The sequence below is a fragment of the Microchirus variegatus genome (assembly GCF_963457635.1).
Source record: "Microchirus variegatus genome assembly, chromosome: 22".
Taxonomy (NCBI): Eukaryota; Metazoa; Chordata; class Actinopteri; order Pleuronectiformes; family Soleidae; genus Microchirus; species Microchirus variegatus.
The window spans coordinates 7,499,338-7,518,588 of NC_139823.1; the positions used below are offsets into that span (position 1 = coordinate 7,499,338).

At 40.8% G+C, this 19,251-nt stretch overlaps 1 protein-coding gene across 3 annotated transcripts in view; it reads left to right on the forward strand.

Moving 5' to 3' along the window:
* The window catches only part of fmnl2a (formin-like 2a), a gene marked incomplete at its 3' end in the record, with an annotated part of 55,557 nt that extends 36,669 nt beyond the window's left edge, over positions 1–18,888 (forward strand). Inside the window, exons 7-26 of one of the 3 annotated variants that reach the window (XM_083908918.1) lie at positions 371–479; positions 624–700; positions 2,068–2,161; positions 3,518–3,592; positions 6,146–6,256; positions 7,002–7,151; positions 7,417–7,518; positions 7,638–7,971; positions 8,232–8,441; positions 9,835–9,959; positions 10,049–10,251; positions 10,348–10,582; positions 10,677–10,745; positions 11,586–11,666; positions 11,775–11,904; positions 12,013–12,176; positions 12,296–12,397; positions 14,099–14,194; positions 15,117–15,240; positions 18,779–18,888. In XM_083908918.1, the coding sequence (XP_083765044.1) occupies positions 371–479; positions 624–700; positions 2,068–2,161; positions 3,518–3,592; positions 6,146–6,256; positions 7,002–7,151; positions 7,417–7,518; positions 7,638–7,971; positions 8,232–8,441; positions 9,835–9,959; positions 10,049–10,251; positions 10,348–10,582; positions 10,677–10,745; positions 11,586–11,666; positions 11,775–11,904; positions 12,013–12,176; positions 12,296–12,397; positions 14,099–14,194; positions 15,117–15,240; positions 18,779–18,888 (2,701 nt within the window). The remainder of the gene's footprint in view (positions 1–370; positions 480–623; positions 701–2,067; positions 2,162–3,517; positions 3,593–6,145; positions 6,257–7,001; positions 7,152–7,416; positions 7,519–7,637; positions 7,972–8,231; positions 8,442–9,834; positions 9,960–10,048; positions 10,252–10,347; positions 10,583–10,676; positions 10,746–11,585; positions 11,667–11,774; positions 11,905–12,012; positions 12,177–12,295; positions 12,398–14,098; positions 14,195–15,116; positions 15,241–18,778) is intronic. The other 2 variants (XM_083908919.1, XM_083908920.1) reach the window with 2 other exon arrangements.
* Between the last annotated feature and the right edge of the window lie 363 nt (positions 18,889–19,251).

The following is a 19,251-nucleotide window of genomic DNA, read 5'->3' on the forward strand; positions in this document are numbered from 1 at the left end:
GCTTCTGCGTATTATTTAGTGAGTTTCTCGCTGATTTGCGAGAGTTGCACAGGGAGGAAAGGCCTTGCTTTTGTTGACATAAGGCTGCACTATCACGGTGCTGACTGCGCTGCATGCAAATGACTCGCGTCTGTTGTGTTAGCTGTAAGTGACATCTTTGTGTAGGTTTTATGGCCTTTGTGTGTTAGTGTAAGGTGGCATGGCAGCTTAATAGCCTCCCTATATGAAGTAGATGGTGTGTAACAAGGGAGCATTCACTCATGGCATCTGTTGTCTTGTTTGTGTTCAGATGAGCGCAGACCTGACACTTAGTCCTTTTCCCCCTTTTCTCAGTCAAATCTTTTTGTTTTTGTTTCTGTGTGTTTTCCAGCTGTAACACCCTGCCCAGCCGACGAACTCTGAAAAACTCCAGACTGGTGTGTAAAAAAGATGACGTCCATGTCTGTATCATGTGCCTACGTGCTATCATGAACTACCAGGTCAGAACCTCCACACCACTTGACAACCACACATATTTCATGTTCTGACACTTATATTACAAAAGCAAATTCACTATTTTTTTTATAATGGCTTAGCTAATTTGTTCGTCTTTCTCCCATGTTCTCGTTCTTTTCATCTTCCAGTATGGCTTCAACATGGTTATGTCCCACCCACATGCTGTGAATGAAATTGCACTAAGTCTCAACAACAAAAATCCAAGGTAAGTTCAAACCAAATAGTATGGCCAATATTTAAAACTGCAGTGCATAACTTTGTTGTTTTCTGCCTCTGTTTTAGTCTTTGTGAACAGAAAAGATGCTATTTATTTATTTATCTTACCTTTTATTTAAAGGAGGGGGGGGGGCACATAAACAAACAATATTAAGCAATTCACAACAGTCAAATAAAAATAAAAATGGTTAAAAGAAGGTGCAACGGTCGCAAATCTTTGCCTCCACTAAATGTTTTAAAGATGAAAGTGGAATTTTATTGTCTGTTGCAGATGAAAATAATGCAGCAGAAAACTCAAATGATGAAAAACTGAAAGTAGCGCTGACTACTTTTCATGGCCACTTCTTTCTGTTTCCAATCATAATATAACATGTTTGCAGCTGCTTTACTAGCACAATGTTGCTGTTGCCTCCATTTTGTCTCGACATAAAACACAGAACTTCCTGTATGCAGTGCTGGAATGTTGCCGGGGTAATGTGGGATCTTAACGCCACTATAAGTCAGACAGTCGTGTGGAGCTGATTTGACAACAGTTTATTTATATTTAAAAGTTATGTTTTATAATTTGAAGCGATTTGTTTGATTTACTGGATTAAAATGAAACATATTTTCCTTAACTTGGAGCCAAATTTGAAAGGGAACGAGTGTCTCTGTAGCTCAGGGCCACGTTCTACCCTGACAGATGGGTCAGTCCACTGCTGGCACACAAGCTCCTCTCTGAGGCGGCCTCCATATCTCTGTGCGGGTCAGGGGGTTTTTTCACTTCAGGATTTCCTCTGAAGTATTTGAAACCACTTTGCGTCAACTGTTATATTGTGTCTCATCCAGCGCAAGGAAATCCTGCATTCTACACTCTATTTTAATTTTTTTTAAATATAGTTTTAGTTTTAATATCTTTATAAATTGTAAATTTTTTTGGTAATGCATGTTTATTATGTGTTATCTTCATCTTTACTGTCGATGTATATTTCCCCACTGCGGGACAAATAAAAAACTATAAATAATATAATATAATATAAATAAAGGATCTTATTAGCCAACCTGAGCCTGAAAAAGATATATATTTTAATCTAATGTAATTCAATAGATTAAATTCTGGTGCTCTATCCTAACTTTTCCCCATCTCATAAAATTACTATATCAGGATAGTTATGTAATTATGTTCACTAATGTTTTTTTAAAAAGACAAGGAATCGAAATGATATGAATTGTAATAAAGCTAAATTGCATAAAGATAGATTTAACTTCAGCGTGTCAGTGTTGGCATAAAATGGAAGGTTATTGAGTTTCTTTGTTCAGTCCTGACACCTGTCATTTACTGAGCATTCCTGCCTTTATTTGCTCCTTGTTTTTCAGGACTAAAGCTTTGGTCTTGGAGCTCCTGGCGGCAGTTTGTCTCGTGAGAGGAGGACATGAAATTATTCTCTCTGCGTTCGACAACTTTAAAGAGGTAAGAGCTGCACACACACACATGAGGAGCTGAGAGTCGGAGGAGATGAATAATCATTACATTAGAACTGCAATTTCCAACTTTGACTCAGCCCTGGAGGAATGCTCTCCTCTTGCAGAGTTGTCATATCCTCACCTAACAGTAGCACATAGAAATAAACCCTTGGTCAACAGATAACAGACATAACACAGGAGGTGTGTGTCAGATACTGCTACATAAACATAACACATAACCTTGCCCTGACCTTTTCCTGTCTGACTGGTGGAGAAAAGGGAGTATGGGGTTCATGAGTGGGCACTAACAGCCGCTCCATTTTGTAGCATACGGCCCCACAAACACGGGCCGTCTGCAGTTAATGTAATATTTACGCCAGAGAATGAAATATTGAGTGTTGTTCTCAGCGACATTGGCATTAGTCGTCCTCCCATCATTTTCTCCTCCTAATCAATCGAAGGTTGAGAAATCATCATGATAGTGGGAGGCTGCCGGTATCTTTTATTATTATCTTTCTTGCTAAGTGACGCTCAAATAGAATGTATTCAGATCTAATTTGCCAAGTGACTTGGGTGCATTATTCAGACTTTTTTTTAGGCACACACACACACACCCCTCTTACTTACTTTTTCCTGTCCCCTCAATTCTTTATCACGCTCCGTCTCCCTCATTGCCCTCCACTCGAACTGTCTGAACTGCACGCATGTCTCGCTCTTTCCCATCACCACCACCACCACCCCCTTTTTTTGTCTCCCAAATGGTTTTTACTGAGTTAAAAAAAGAAGACGACTGAAGTTCAAGCTGTTAAGCTACTGATACTGAACAAATATGCTCAGTGTGATCTGTATCATGAAAGAATGATTCAGAAGTAGCTCATGAATAACTGATCATGTTCGTTAGTCACTCTAAATCAGGGCTCTCTAACTTCCCTTATTTTAAAATGATAAAGAAAACTGGCTCAAACTGCCCAACGCTGAACAATATTTCTACACATTCAACATTTAATTATATGTCATTTTGTCTAGTATTTTAATTACAATTGTCTACACTACATTATTTTGATTCAGTTTTTTGATTTGCTATTTACACATTAATTTTACACTTTTCCTTTTCTTACCTTACTGATGTGCAATATCATCCTTAATATATGTTTAATTGCAACATCATGATGAGTTATCAAGATATCATCTTAATTTTTAATTACTAGATATGACTTGTGCCACTTTAGGTCTTCTGTTTATATATTTTTATTTATCTCTGATGCACACATGTGCTTTATAAATAAAGCTGGATTGGATTGGACTTGAGTGAAGAGTTTATATACTGACTTCTGTTAATTGAATGCTGTGGTTTGTTTTGCAGGTATGTCAGGAGGAGCAGCGCTTTGAGAAGCTCATGGAGTATTTCAAAAATGAGGACAACAACGTTGACTTCATGGTATGCACTGCACTGCACTTCCTTAACTTACAAATTGCAATCTCAACAGTCAAACCATATGTCTATACTTGTCTTTTTGTCTTTTGTGAGCTGAGCAGCTCGAGATTGAAGGTGTCTGTCTGGTTGATTTTTCAACCGCTGCCGTAGAGTGTTGATAAGCAGCTGTTATCTATACAGGTCAGACAGGAGAGTACAGGGAGCTGCACAAGTGTCACAGCTGTGATGACTTAACAAAAAGCATAAATCAGTGGTTTCCAGATGGTTTGGAAGTGCAGGTACTCCAATGAGGACGTTGAACAAATATTGGTTCACAACAGCAAGGAAAAAAATTATCATGAAAATTATGATTATGATCCACTTAGAGGCTGTTATTAATTAATTATTTAATAAATTAATGAATTAATTAATTTTTTATTTAGTTTTACTTTTTATTTAGTAGTGTTACATAAGAAAGGTAGTTAAATTATCCCATAGATCCTCTGGACCTCTGATTAAAGAATGCAAAAATGTGATCCATTCCATAGACTGAAGAGAGATAGGTTTATAGCAATTGTTTGTAGTTATTTTTTTCTACTAGCCATTTTACAAATACTGCAGTATTTTTTATTTTTTTTTTTCGATCTCTTCAGCTTTCCTTCAAGAATTTAGGCTTATAATGTGTCCCATATCCCGACATCTTCATAGTATTACAAATATTTCATATTTTGGAGTAACCTTGAGTGTCTTGAAAGACAATTATTATTATTATATGTGTCCAAGTATCCCCGCTGCCTCCTCCACTTTTATAAAAAAAAAAAAAAAAAGAAATATTCAGTGTGTTTATCCTTCAAAGTGGAGTAATTGATGTAGGCACACAAAGCTACTCAGTGCATGTGTGTGTGTGTGTGTGGGAACAGTTGCTTTTGTTTTAACAGACCTTCAATAGGACCTTGAATCTGACCTCTGTGACTCCTGAGCAAACATCCTATGTTAAACCCCTCCATGTCACATGAGACAACTGAGCCCCTTACAAGGGGTTCATCAAGCCATTGTCTCTGTGTGTGTGTGTGTGTGCGTGCATGCGTGTGTGTACATTAGACACTGGCAAGTGATCCTCCTCAATCTGTTTATGTAGCCTTCTAAAATGCAGTCAATGGAGTTGGAATTGGCAGATTTTCGTTTCTTTCATCCGTTTCATCTGCTGCGTAAGCTTCTCTGCAGCTATGCAAACACGATCATGGGGATTTATACACACACAACTTCAGGGGAAGTGGTATTAAAGGAACGACAGAACATAAACGCATCTCAAAGCAGTATGTGAATGTGATAGATATTTAATTAAAAGGGATGATCTATAAAAGCATTCAGAGAGACAGCGCTATATACTGTGCATTCCCATCCACTTACTATAATTGTTATTTCATATATATGGTGCTTAACAAATATATTAGACCGCCTAAAACATACATATTTTAGAAATCGTTCAGAAACTGTTCATTTCGGGCAGCTGTGGCAACATACGCACTGTGTATACTGTAAAGTAAGCTGACAGAAGAAAAACCTAAATCAAATCAATATTTGGTGTGACCGCCCCTTTGCCTCGTAGCAGGTCCACAAAGGCACAAAGGCAGGGGGGATTTGTTGGATTATAGTCGGGTGTAGGGTCACATGGCCGAGTACAGTTCTTCCTGTGTGTGCGTGGGTTTTTCTCCGGGTTCTCAGGTTTCCTCCCACAGTCCAAAAACATGCAGAGGTTAATGCGACACTCTCAATTGAATGGTTGTTGCAGAAGGGCGCACTGTGCCTTTTGCACTGTGCCTTTTGCCCTATGTCTGCTGGGATTTAACTACAGCAGCCTCCACACAGACCATCATGTAGAGGCTAAAGCGGTAGACGATGAATGAATAGTCAGGTGTATGATTAACTAATTATACCAAACGGGTATCTTAATGATCATCACTTTCAGATGTAGGTTAGAACACAGTCATTAACTGACAGAGAAACAGCTGTGTAGGAGGCTTAATATTAGCTGAGGAACAGCCAGACTTTGCTTCCAAGGACAGTTTCGTGTCACACAGGTCATACACCATAGCAAGACCAAATACAGCAACAATACACAAGACAGTTATACTACATCACTGAAGATTTTAAAGCAGATTGGGGTTTCAAGATGTGCTGTTCAAACTCTTTTGAGTAGTAGTGGTTAGTCTGACCAGAACTGGTTTACCTGGACAAATTATGGGCAAAAATCTATACCTCTGATGTGGAAACAAGGCCAAGCAACTCAAATATGCACAAAACATTAGCAGCAGAAAATGGCAGTAGGTCCTCTGGACTCATCAGTCATAACACAACATTTTTTTGGTGGTTTTTTTCCGGAAAAATAAGTTGTTTCCCGTATTTTCTGGATGTTTTCCACTAAAATGACTGAGAAATAATTACCCTGTATGGATATTATAGCATAGCATGGTAAATCTAATTGTTACAATACATTGGATTCCTTATGTCCTTATAGAGAGGATAGTAACACAGTAAATAGGTAATAACTGTGTTTTGTCTCTTTGTGTTCTCAAGGTGGCCTGCATGCAATTCATCAACATCGCCGTGCACTCGGTGGAGGACATGAACTTCAGGGTTCATCTACAGTACGACTTCACCAAGCTGAGTCTGGACGACTACTTAGACGTGAGTAGAGCATCCGTACATGACGTCCAGCTCAGTTGTCAGCTCACACAGTGGGTGTCACTGCAGCAGCTGCAGAAAAACTGTTCATAATTATGTGAGGAAAGTCAGTTCTGTAAATCCTCATCTCCTGCCTCTGTGCAGGTGGTGAGTCTGCAAGTGTAATAGTAATAATAAACGTTTTAAAAAAACAAGGTTTAAAAGAGCTTTGGAACAATCAAATCAGGCAATTACAATACATGAAGTAATAATAATGAGATAAAAAAAGACAAAACAGTTGGTACAAATTTGCAGTAAGACTGAATTCAAAGACTCACACACACGTATTGAGGCTCCAGGAGGGGAAATTTGAGTCAAGGTGCGGAAAGTGGGTTTAGTATAAAGGAAAGTTGAACAACACCACAAATTTGGAAGGTTTCAATCAGACCACAATGTTGCACTACTACACCTTATTGAGTTTATGTTTTTTTTACTGTCTTTTTTGTTTCTATTTCTTTTACTTTATTGCACAATTGATCTTTAATTTAACATGGACATAAATACCCTAATTTGAATGACATTTGATTACAACTTTAGTATATGAGGGCTCTATCTGGAGCTTTAAATCAAACAGAGACAGATACGATTGAATCATTTTTAACTGATGAAAACAGGAATGGTTTGGTTATTGACAAATTGTACCAGAATAATACATTCTCTTCACCCTCTGCTTTTGCTAAACGATCGTCTTTTCTGGATGTTTTTTCAGAAACTAAAACACACGGAGAGCGATAAGCTGCAGGTTCAGATCCAGGCATACTTGGATAACGTCTTTGACGTCGGAGCTCTCCTCGAGGATGCCGAGACCAAAAATGCTGCTCTGGAGCGAGTGGAAGAGCTGGAGGAGAACATGTCCCATGTGAGATCACCCTTACTGACATGAAAATCTATAAGACAGTATCCTCATCCTCATTTCTCTTCTCTTGTCAAAAGCTGAGTAACATCGACAGCACAACGAACTGACAGGTGCCATGTCATCTGTGCGAAGCAGCTGTCACGTTTCTTTGTCGTCATAGTTTTCTCTCGGCATGAGATTTGTTATGATCTAATGCTTTTTAACTGTCAACCTCAAAGTAGGTTTACATTGTTTTGAGTCTTGTTCTTCTCTTCTCTTGTTCTTGCAGTTGACGGAGAAGCTGCAGGACACAGAGAATGAGGCCATGTCCAAGATCGTGGAGCTGGAGAAGCAGCTGATGCAAAGAAACAAAGACCTTGAATCCCTCATGGTCAGACTCGCTCCCTGAACTGTTCATGCACATTTCCGATTGCTCGTGCCGTTGACGGTCTTATCTTGTGAGTCCTTGACAATCCTACTTTCTTAATCTCTTGTGTCTTCCCCACACAGTCTGTCTACAAAGAGACCAGCTCGCAGGTGCACACTCTGCGGCTCACGCTGAAAGAGAAAGACGAGGCCATCCAGCGTCAGAGTAAACTGGAGAAGAAGATCCATGAGCTGGAGAAGCAGGGCACCATCAAAATCCACAAGAAAGGAGACGGGGACATCTCCATTCTACCCTCACCACCTCCTGGCGTGGACGGCGTGCCGGGTGTGCCGGGCGTGCCAGGTGCCGTCATTGGAGGATTGAGTGGAGCTGTCAGTCCAAACCATGTCGGAGTTGTTGCAGGCATGTTTGCTCCAGAGTCTTCTCCTCCTCCTCCTCTGCCTCCCCCAATCCTCCATCTCCTCCCTTACTGCCTCAAACTCACCCCCTACCTCCTCCCCCTTGACAAAATTAAGCTAAGAACCCATTAACATAACTCTAATAGTATTATAAAAGTAGCTAATATAAACTACACCACCCAGCCTCCCAAAAAATGCTGCTTGAAAAGACCTGACTTGGCGGAGTTCTACGCTCTCCGAGTGCTTTTCTAGTTTTTAAATGAAACTTTATGTAAAAATTGATAAATGTTAACTCTGTTGTCTTTCTTTTTCTCCCAGTGTCAAATGGACCATCATCAGGCATTCCGCCAGCAGTAGCACCGCCGGCTCCCCCACCGCCTCCACCACCTCCACCTCCTCCTCCTCCGCCTCCTCCTCCTCTTCCTCAACCTGGGATCTCAGCGCATCTGCCTCCTCCACCTCCTCCTATGGCGCCCCCACTGCCTGGCTGTGGGACACCCACTGTGATCATGAACTCTGGGTTAGCTGGTAAGTTCTTCCAATAGAAGACACACACAAACACACGCAGAAGCAGCTTCATGTCTATACAGGATAAGGTAAAACTGTGTGTGATAATAAACATAGCCACTTCTTATGGAATCCTGTTTCCACCAGAACAAAAAATGGTATAAAAAGTCAAAATTATGAGATAAAAAGTCGAAAATATGAGATAAAAAGTCATAATTATGAGACTTTCCCATTGTTACAGAAAGTGCCATTACAAACATTGGCGTTGAGGCGCATGCGCACATCTTATCTCATAATTTCGACCTTTTTTTTATCTCATGACTCTTTATCATAATTTCGACTTCTGATCTCATAATTTGGCTTTTTAATCTCATAATTATGATTTTTTATTTAATATTTTCAATTTTTTTAATCTCATAATTATGACTTTTTGTTTTATGTCTACTTTTTTTTAATCTCATAATTAAGACTTTAATCTCATAATTTAGACTTTTTATCTCATAATTTCTATACCTATATCCCCCTGGGGCAGAAACAGACTTCCATAGCTTCTTTATATACGAATAAAAATACTGAAAGAGCAGGCAGTCATAATGCACGTAGCTCTGCAGTAGCTGCAAGGAGATACAGCTCTGACTAATTCCTCCAGTGCAGGTGATTTTCATGCCAAAACTTGTTTCATAGTTTTTATGGGTTTTTATGACGCTCAACCTCATGAACTCCTGAGACTTGAGTGTTTGAGATGTGTATGTGTACAAAACTTTATCACTAACTGCGCCAATTTCTTTCTATTGATTCTTCTTCTTTTTTTTCTGCCAACCAGAGGGACCCATCAAACTTTTCTGTAGGTTACGCGGGCCCATTGGAGTTCTTTAATTTTTTTTAACCATTCTCTCCCCACACGTTTTCATCCTTTCCCTCAAGTTTTGAAAATGGTTAGATTTTCAACACAGTTCACTTATGTGATAAAATATCCGTTTTCAAACTTTTGCATGATCCACCCTTGCCACTTGTGTGTCATATTGTGTGTGTGTTTTTTGTTGCATGCTGAGACACACAGACCTGCTGTGGTTCATTGATGAAAGAAAATGATACTGTTTAACTTCCTAATAGTCACCACTGTCTCTGCCATCAATAGATTGTCATCGTCCAGGCAGGAAATCCTCACCATGGGCACTGTTCACTGTACATGTATACACTTTGTCCTCCTGCCTGAGTTAAAAGAGGCTTCACTCTGACTGTAATGTACGGTTTTAAGATGTCAAGCAGAGCTAGAATCTGAGAGTCATATCTTTGTGTGTCCTAAAGCTCATATTCATGTCCCCTGTCACCTGCATGCCCGTGAATATATGTGTGTGTGTTCTTTGATAGCGGCTCAGTAGATACACCGCTAACTCACCTGTGTTCCATGTAGCTGTGAAGATCAAGAAACCCATCAAGACAAAGTTCCGCATGCCTGTCTTCAACTGGGTCGCACTCAAACCGAACCAGATCAACGGGACGGTTTTCAACGAGATCGACGACGAGAGAATACTCGAGGTGAGATGTTTCCCCTTCGCTGAGAGTCTGAACAATTTCAAAGTCTTTAGTCCTCGAGATGAAAAGCAGAACTGGTTGACGTCTTTCAGGAGCTGAACGTGGATGAGTTTGAGGAGATGTTTAAGACGAAAGCCCAGGGGGCGCCGATTGAGCTCAACATGACCAAGCAGAAGGTCATGCAGAAGGGACCCAGCAAGGTTTCTCTGCTCGAGTCCAACAGAGCAAAGAACCTGGCCATCACGCTGAGGAAAGCAGGCAAGACCCCTGAGGAGATCTGCAAGGGCATCCAGCTGTAAGTCCCCTAAAAACAGAATGAAAACTTAATAAGTAAATTCATGACAATTTTTTTCAAATCATCGATATCATTGACATTGTTCCTGTTGTCCAGGTTCGACCTCCGGGCTCTGCCGGTGGACTTTGTGGAGTGTCTGATGCGCTTCCAGCCTACGGAGAACGAGATCAAAGTCCTGCGACAGTTCGAGAAGGAGCGCAAGCCCCTGGAGAGCCTGACGAACGAGGACCGCTTCATGATGCAGTTCAGCAAGATCGAGCGGCTCATGCAGAAGATGACCATCATGGCCTTCATCGGCAACTTCTCGGAGAGCATTCAGATGCTCACGCCGGTATGTTTTGGGACCTGAGATGTATGCTGCGGTGCAGAAAATGCTGCACTGAACTCGCATGTCTTCACAGTCTTCCACTTTGTTTTCCCCGCAGCAACTTCATGCCGTCATTGCAGCATCAGTGTCCATCAAGTCATCACAGAAGCTAAAGAAGATTCTGGAGGTACGTCTGTGAAGGTTCTCCCAGGTCATTGATATGCAGGAGTTTAGACTTTAGACCAGGGGCGATACCTCTAAGACTTTACATTTTTCAGTTCATTCAGAATAGCTTTTTATCACGGATGACGGATCGTCTTGCATGATTTTTGTGTATTCCTGTAGCAGCCTCCGCATTAAAACAACTTGAAGTTCAGCTTCAACTGTTCTTTATGGGACGGCACAGAATAGGTTTTTTTCAGTGAGCTCGACGGTTATCAGACAACTGCGGCAAAACCGTCACTTCCACGGAAGCCTAAGCTTCTCTTTGGGTCAGTGGAGCAGTGGGCTTCTGCATGATGATTGGAGGAACTGTCTGAAAGGCGGAACTAGTTTCTTGCGTTGCAGAAAACACATGACTTCGGAGCCTTTTCTGCCTCAGTCCTGTGTGGCTTTGCGAGGGAAGTCTGTGGACAAACAGCTGGTCATCATGTGTTATTTGCTTGGTGATAAAGCCCATTTTCATTTGTACATATACACTGTAAATAAAAAACAATATGATAGCATTGAAGTTTTACATAACTATCGCATTTCCTTGTTCTAGTTGTTCATTTGCAGAATTTATGTATAAATAACTGGACCTGAAATGAACTTCCCCTGTTTCAAAGACCTGCAAATGCCACTTCTCTAGATAAACTGTAGCTGTAGGTGTAAATATTAACTGGACTCACCTGAGTAAACTAAAGAAAGCCATGTTGCCATTAACTTAACTCCTAAAGCTTTTAGAAGTAGTTATAATAACTTCTGTGTGGATCAAACCTAATGCATGATTTCCTGTTTCACATGTGTGTTTATTGCTCTTCTGCAGATTGTTTTGGCTCTTGGAAACTACATGAACAGCAGCAAAAGAGGAGCGGTGTACGGATTCAAGTTGCAAAGTCTAGACTTGGTGAATTCAAATGGCTTTTCCTTCTGCATTTCAAATTCAAAGTTCTCTTTTTTTCCCCATTCACTTCACTCAACTCAATCTTAATCTTTACTTTGACTCACTTTACAGCTCCTTGACACCAAGTCCACGGACCGTAAGCTAACACTGTTGCACTACATAGCCAATGTGGTGAGGGAGAAATATACGCAAGTTTCTCTCTTCTACAATGAGCTGAACTATGTGGAGAAAGCTGCCGTCGGTGAGTCAGTTAAATCTGTTTCTCCTGAAGATTTCCACATTATTGTTCGGCTTAGTTAAAGTTTGGGCTTTGCTCCCGCGCTCATAAAGTCTGTCTCTGCGTTCACAGTCTCGCTGGATAACGTTTTGCTGGACGTGAAGGAGCTGCAGAGAGGAATGGAGCTGACCAAACGAGAGTACAGCATGCACGGCCACAACACCATGCTCAAAGACTTCATCACACACAACGAGAGCAAGCTGAAGAAGCTGCAGGAGGACGCCAAAATTGCACAGGTGAACATTCGCACGCAACTCCCTCTGGATCAGCTCGTACTAAGTTGAATCAACACCCAGCCCTACACTCACTTTGTTGTACTCCTACTAAGTGAAGCCACTGTCTTTGTCTTTGAAAGGACGCCTTCGACGAGGCGGTGAAATTCTTCGGGGAGAACACGAAAACCACGCCGCCGTCCGTCTTTTTCCCCGTGTTTGTGCGATTCGTTCGGGCGTACAAGGTGAGTTTGAATCGTTGTCTCTTGCACACCTCAGTGTAGTTCAAGTCAACCTTTCTCAGGGTTCAGTTCATGGCCTCACAGAGAGGACTCGTAAAACATGCTTAAAAATGCTCCTCTGTGTCGTGTAAACAAGGTGTTTGCACATGTGTGTGTGTGTGCTTGTATGTGTTACCTCTTTAAGACCTTCTCTCACATAAACACTTATGAGGCACACACTCATTTATGAGGAACTGGTTAAGTTTAGGGCCAAGATTTAAATTGTGTTTAGGGTTAGAGTTGGGTATTAACTGGTTATTGCTAATGTATCCGTGTGTGTGTTCTTGTATTTGTTGCTTTATGAGGACCAAAAGTCTAATAAACAATACATAGTGAGGACATTTTGGGAAATTAAAGGGCGTTTTGGGTGTTAAAACCTGATTTTAGGGTTAGGCATTTAGTTGTGGTGGTTAAGGTTAGGGTCGGGCTAGGAAATGCATTATCTCCATCAGGGTCCTCACTTTGCTCTGCAAACATGTATGTGTGAGTGTGTTTGTGTGTTTTTTCTCATGTTGTGGGGACCTAAAAATGTTTGCACAGTCACATTATGGGGTTTTCTTAACCTTTTGGGGACAAAAACCAAGTCCCCATAACATGAATTATTACATTTTAAGGTGAAGACGTGTTGTATGATTAGGATGAGGTTAAGGTCAAAGGGTTAGGGTTAGGCCAGTAGTAATGCTCATGTTTTCTCCTGTATCAAAAAGGTTTAAAGTAAAATAAATGGTAACGCTTTCTTTTACAGTCCCCTAATTACCTGGTATTTAGCTGGTAAATTCATGGTAACACTAAAGTGTTGCTAGGTAATTACCAAGGGTAATAAGATAAGTAAATACAGTGAAACCGTTGCCAAAATACTGGGTAATGCACGGTAATGTACTCGGTAAGTAAAGTAAAACTGTACTGTAAAAGAAAGCCAAGCTTGTTTCCATGTAATTACACACAATTTTAGGGTTAGGTTTGTTAGATTACCCCTTGGGTAAATAGCTAGTAATTAGGTACCTGCTTATTACCAGTTTATAACCCAATAATACACTTACATTTACCATAGTTTTGCCATAGTTTAGCTGTACATACCTTCTTATTAACAGCAGTAATAACACGCTATAATTAACTATATAGTTACCAGGTAAATGCCCAGTATTTTGGCAACAGTTTCACTGTATTTACTTTCTTATTACCATTGGTAATTACCTAGTAACACTTTGGTGTTACCATGAATTTACCAGGTAAATACCTGGTAATTAGGGGACTGTAAAAGAAAGCGTTACCAAATAAATGATCAATCTTTGGTAGCTATTAACAAATATAACATTTGCACTTCTTGTTGCTCTGGTGTGTTGATGATTTGAGCCTCTATGCTTTCATATTCTCCTCGATGCAGCAGCTTGATCAACATGTTTATTACATGAACTTGAATTCAGCCTGGGACGTTCTGCAAGTGTTTGCTGTTTCCCTTACCAGGACATCTGTGTGTCAGTCCTTTTGTTTTAATGACTGCAATCTTCTCACAATGCTTAGGTTTGCAGATGTTTGGATGTTGATGTGTTTTTAAAAATCGGGTGGTTGAACATTGTGAAAGTTTTAGAAAATGGCAACATTATTACTGTTTTTTTTTATCATCAGTGCTTGCGTGTACGTGATTTGAATATTTAATCTCCTCAGCAAGCGGAAGAGGACAATGAGCAGAGAAAGAGACAGGAGCAGATTTTGAGGGAGAAACTTCTGGAACAAGAAGCCATGATGGAGGAAGACCAGAAGGTAAGATCACTCTCTCTCTGCCTCATCCATGATATGATTTACACATGAACTGAATGGGAAAACGTGTCAACTGATAATATTCTTAACACCCAGCAGTACAGACTGTTGTCTTGTACAGATCAGCTGTCTGGCACGTACTTTCCAAAGCCTGTCTGACAGCGTCGTAAACACTTGTGTTATTTCAGTTGGGCTTTCTACAACATGTTTTCTCTGCTGTCTCCATTTGCATCAAAACATTGCACAATTTGTATTGCAGTTCACCGGACTCACCTCGTCTGGGCACGGCGTGGTTATTTTGCTTTTCCATTAGAGATAGTACCTGCTCTGGTGAGGTTCCAAGCGAGCAGAGCCGACACTATGAGTCAGTCTGGAAGCCACTGATTGGTCAGAGTGCCGTCACAGGAAGAGTCATGAGCGTGACGTCCAACACGAGAATCGAACCAAACAATGCCGAACCGCAGATCAGTTAAAACGACTTAAAAATCCTGAAAACGTGCGTTAATCTCCAACATTTAGCAAGGAAACGTCTAAAATCTCAATATTTACCAGAGGAGTCTGGTGTATTTAGCGACAACACTGCTGAAACTGTGTCAGACGGAGTCCGTGCTCAGTTCAGAGTACAGAACAAATCTTTTTAATGAACTGATTCTAATGATTCACTTACAATGAAAACAACTGCTTTACTAGTCACTAGTAAAACGAAGTTGCAGCAGTTTCATGCAGCCGTGCTGAGATGACTCCGCCCACATTGAGGAGGTACTATAGTAATGGGAAACCAACCAAACCGTGTAGAGGCGAAAGTGGCCATTATACTTCCACACTTCAAAAACCTGAACTATCCCTTTGACTCACTAAAAAGATGTCATTGATGTCTTTGCTATGTTTGTGTGTGTGTGTGTGTGTGTCTTTCTTTCTCACTCAGTCTCCATCCCATAAGAACAAGCGGCAGCAACAAGAGCTGATCCACGAGCTGAGGAAGAAACAGGTGAAAGACAGTCGCCACGTTTATGAGGGCAAAGACGGAGCGATCGAGGACATCATCACAGGTAACGTCATCGGCCGGGCCTGGCTGCTGCCGTCTGTGACCGCACACACACACACACACACACACACACACACAGTGACACACACACACACACACAGGGCGCTGTGCATGAAGGTCCTCTCCTGTGCTGTACATTCAGTCTTTAACAAAGAGATTCCAAAGCAACTAACACAAAGACCTTTGGCTCTGTCTAAATGCAGCTGTCAGATGTTTGAGAACCAGACCTCATGAGTACAAACATGCACTGACGGTTCAGCTCCATCCACGACGATCAGCTCCGATGTTTCTCATGATCGTTGCTTTTCTTTATCTGCTTCTTCGTGGCTTTGTAACACTGAGTGTGTACGTAGACATGGCCGGGTCGTAACTGGCTCCAAGTGATACGAATTCATCAGAGTTTAGTGATTAAATGCAGAGATACTTGCACTTATCATATATTATAAATGTCTTCAGTTTATGACACTCGTATTTTTGACTGTATTATGTACTTGTACTCCATTATATACTGTATATCTGATTTTGAATATTAGAGGATGATACTGTTTTTGATGTTTAGAAAAAAAAAAGCATAATAATGGTAACACTTTAGACTAGAGAACATATATTCACCATTAACTAGGTGCTTGCTAATATATATAAGTAGCATTACTAGCCCTTTATTAGTAATCATTAAGCACATATTAAAACCTTATTCTACATAACCTTATTCTACCTCTATTACGACATGAATTAAGATTTTACCGACATAAGGTGTTAATGCGTGCTTAATGTTTACTAATAAAGGGCTAGTATGCGACTTATATGCATGTTAGTAAGCACCTAGTTAATGGTTCATGCTTTTAAACAACAAATCAACAAACTTACCTTCTTATAAAACAGTGACCAAATTATTGTTACTTTGGAAAAATCACATATGATATACTGAAAACGTATGACGAGGTGACAGAATGTGTAGATGGTGTAGTGCAAAAGCAGTTTTGCCGTATTTAAAGGGCCACCTCACCCAAAAATTTTTTTTTTTTACTAATTTCCACAGATCACATCAAAGTGACATAAGTTTAAACAAGTTTCATGAGTTTTATGAGTAAAATATATGAAAAATCGATTCCAACTCTAATAGAATGCTTAATTTGACCAAGTGGGAAGAAAATGGGTGAAACAGCCCTTTAATACATTTTGTGCATACTTTTTAAATCATTTTTTATTGATTTTCACTGTTACCACAAGCCAAGAAGTGGCTTAACAGAAGTGATATAATCAGAAACTTTACACCCGGCCTTGATCGTGATGCTGTTGTTGGGTTATTTGCTTAGTGCTAACAGTGCTAAACCCCGCTGTAGGAATCTGCTTTTCTTATATTGTGTGTGTGTGTCTTGTCTTGTCCTGGCTGTTGTCCCCCCTGTTGTTTTCAATGCAGTGCTGAAGACCGTGCCCTTTACCGCCCGCACCGCCAAGCGCGGCTCTCGGTTCTTCTGCGAGTCCGCCCTCAATGAGGAGTACCATTACTAAGCTTATAGAACCCTCTCTCTCTCAAAGGTTTCTGGAACAAAAATGTTCTTTTTTTGCATGTCTTCTTCCTCTTCCTCTTCTTCTTCTTCACACCCTTGTTTATTTAACCGTCAAACTCCACTCACACGTCGGACTGAAGACGCACACGTGTATCAAGTGCATGTTGTTTTTGTGTGTGTTGTTTTTTCCCCCTGCCCTTGAGCATGACACGGTGTTGTTGGGTTAACGGTTCTCTCTCTCACTCTCTTACCCGGTTGCATATTATTTCATCCACCATGGCAAACCATAATGTCACAGAGGAAACTCCTCATCTCCAGGGTCACTGACTTGAGATTTGAAAGTGTGCCTGTAATGAAATGTTTAGCTGGGTGCTGCCATCTAGTGGCGGAAGACTTTACGTCTGATGTGTATGTGTGCCTGTGGCATTATAACTTGCCTTTGTGTGTGTTTGTGTGTGTGTGTTCAATCACTGTTTGACTCAGAAAAACAAATGTTTGTGTGTTTATCATGACATCATCAGCTTCTCGCACGCTTGGCTACTTCGCCGCTGCTACTTTTCTCCCCTCCTCCCACAATGCACCTCTGCTTGCTCTTTCCCATTTAGTCCACAGATGATGTTTCCTGCCTCCTGTGAGCTGACAGGTCACGTCTGTGTCACGTGTGTCGCTGGTTTACTAACGCGCTGCATGACGTCCTCATCTACATAATCCCTTAGGGTAACACTTTATAATAAGTACACACTATTAGCATTAATAATTAATATTAAATCCATCATGTATAACGCATGAATACTCATTAGTATGTCGGTTATAAACGCAGTTATACATGTTTTACTCATTCCATCCAAATAGCTGCTGTACTCAAGCAGCCAATCAGCATCCACCTCCAACAAACCTCTGTCTGTGTGTCCAGCAGTCGCTCAGTACACGAGTAAAACGTGTTTATAAACTGCATACTAATGAGTATTCATGCGTTATAAATCAGGAATTCAATATTTATTAATGCTTCACTAATGCTAATAGTGTGTACTTATTATAAAGTGTTACCTTACTGGGTGCATTCTGTGTGCTACTAGCAATTTCTCAACTGAAATTATGTTTAAATAATTCATTGTTTCTCTGGCTTCGTGCATGCTTATTTTTTTTTTTTTTGTTGTTGGTGAAGATGCTGTTAAATATGATTATTTTCTGTTTTGGAAGTTTGAAATGGGCACTTTTGACTTTTGCTGCTGGTGTCCTCTCTGCAAAGCAGTCAGGGTTTAATAACACACACACACACACACACACACACACACACACACACACACACACACACACACACACACACACACACACACACACACACATATACATAGAAAAAGAAAGAAAATGAGCTTTTCTCTCTCTCCCATCCTCTCTTCTCGTCTCAGTTAACCTTCTCCAGCTTGCGTCCTCTCGCGCTGCCACTGCTGCCGTGCTCTCGCAGCGCTCACTGTGCAAAGCCAGTGTGAAAACGCAGTTTTTAAAAAAAAAATATATATTTTTAACCTCTATTTTGTCTTCTCTTCATCTAGCCCTAAAGAAGAATAATATAACTAAATTTCCCAATGGCTACTCGAGGGTAAGGAAGTCCTCCAGTAGCACTCCTGTAGTGGTGGATGTGTCCCAAACCTGGCAAGCATCTCTTTATTACCTCCCTCCATCTTTACACTGTCTTAAATTCCGCCTCATTATATCCTCTCGATAATGTAAATGTGTACATACGGTGCAAAGAAAGCCTCTCTTTCTAGACCTTTATTCATCTCTTGTTATTGATTCCATGAGCTAGAGGCTTACAAGTCACAGCACAGTGGCTCGTCTTGTCGTAATACCCAGAGACAGTCGACCTTAGGGCCTTCTTCTTCTTCTTCTTCTTCTTTTCCTTGTGCGTTAGACCTCATGCTGCTTTGAAAGACAGGCCACCAGCACTTTGAGCATGTGTGCTCATCAAACTGCCTCTGACGAGATGACTGACAGCTCTTTTATCCTCCTCTATCCTCCTTTCTATTCCAGACTTGAGGAATCAGCCTTACAGGCGAGCGGACGCTGTGCGAAGGAGCGTCAGGAGACGCTTTGATGATCAGAACCTGCGGCCGATGAACAACGGCGAAGTTTTCATGTGATGAGGGAGCAGAGGATGTGCTGGGAGGGAAGGAAGAGAAGGGAAGGAAGGGAGGGAGGATGTGAAACGTCAGGAAAGAGGGGAGAGAGGGGGGACGAGAAGGTCGGATGTAGAGCGAGAGTGTCGTAGCAACCAGAGAGATGAGTATGTATATAGATTACATAAGAATATTCCACGTCTGTGCTATAGTAGCAGCTTTTCACCATGAAGGACAGAGGAGATGTATGGGAACATTTTAAAGGTCTGTTTCGAAAAACCTTTGACAAACTAAGTGCCTGAACTTATTTTTGTGGTCTAATGTCGCACTGTGTTCTGTTTTTTTTTTTTTTATTCTTATTAATCTGCTTAAAGCAATACGATTTGA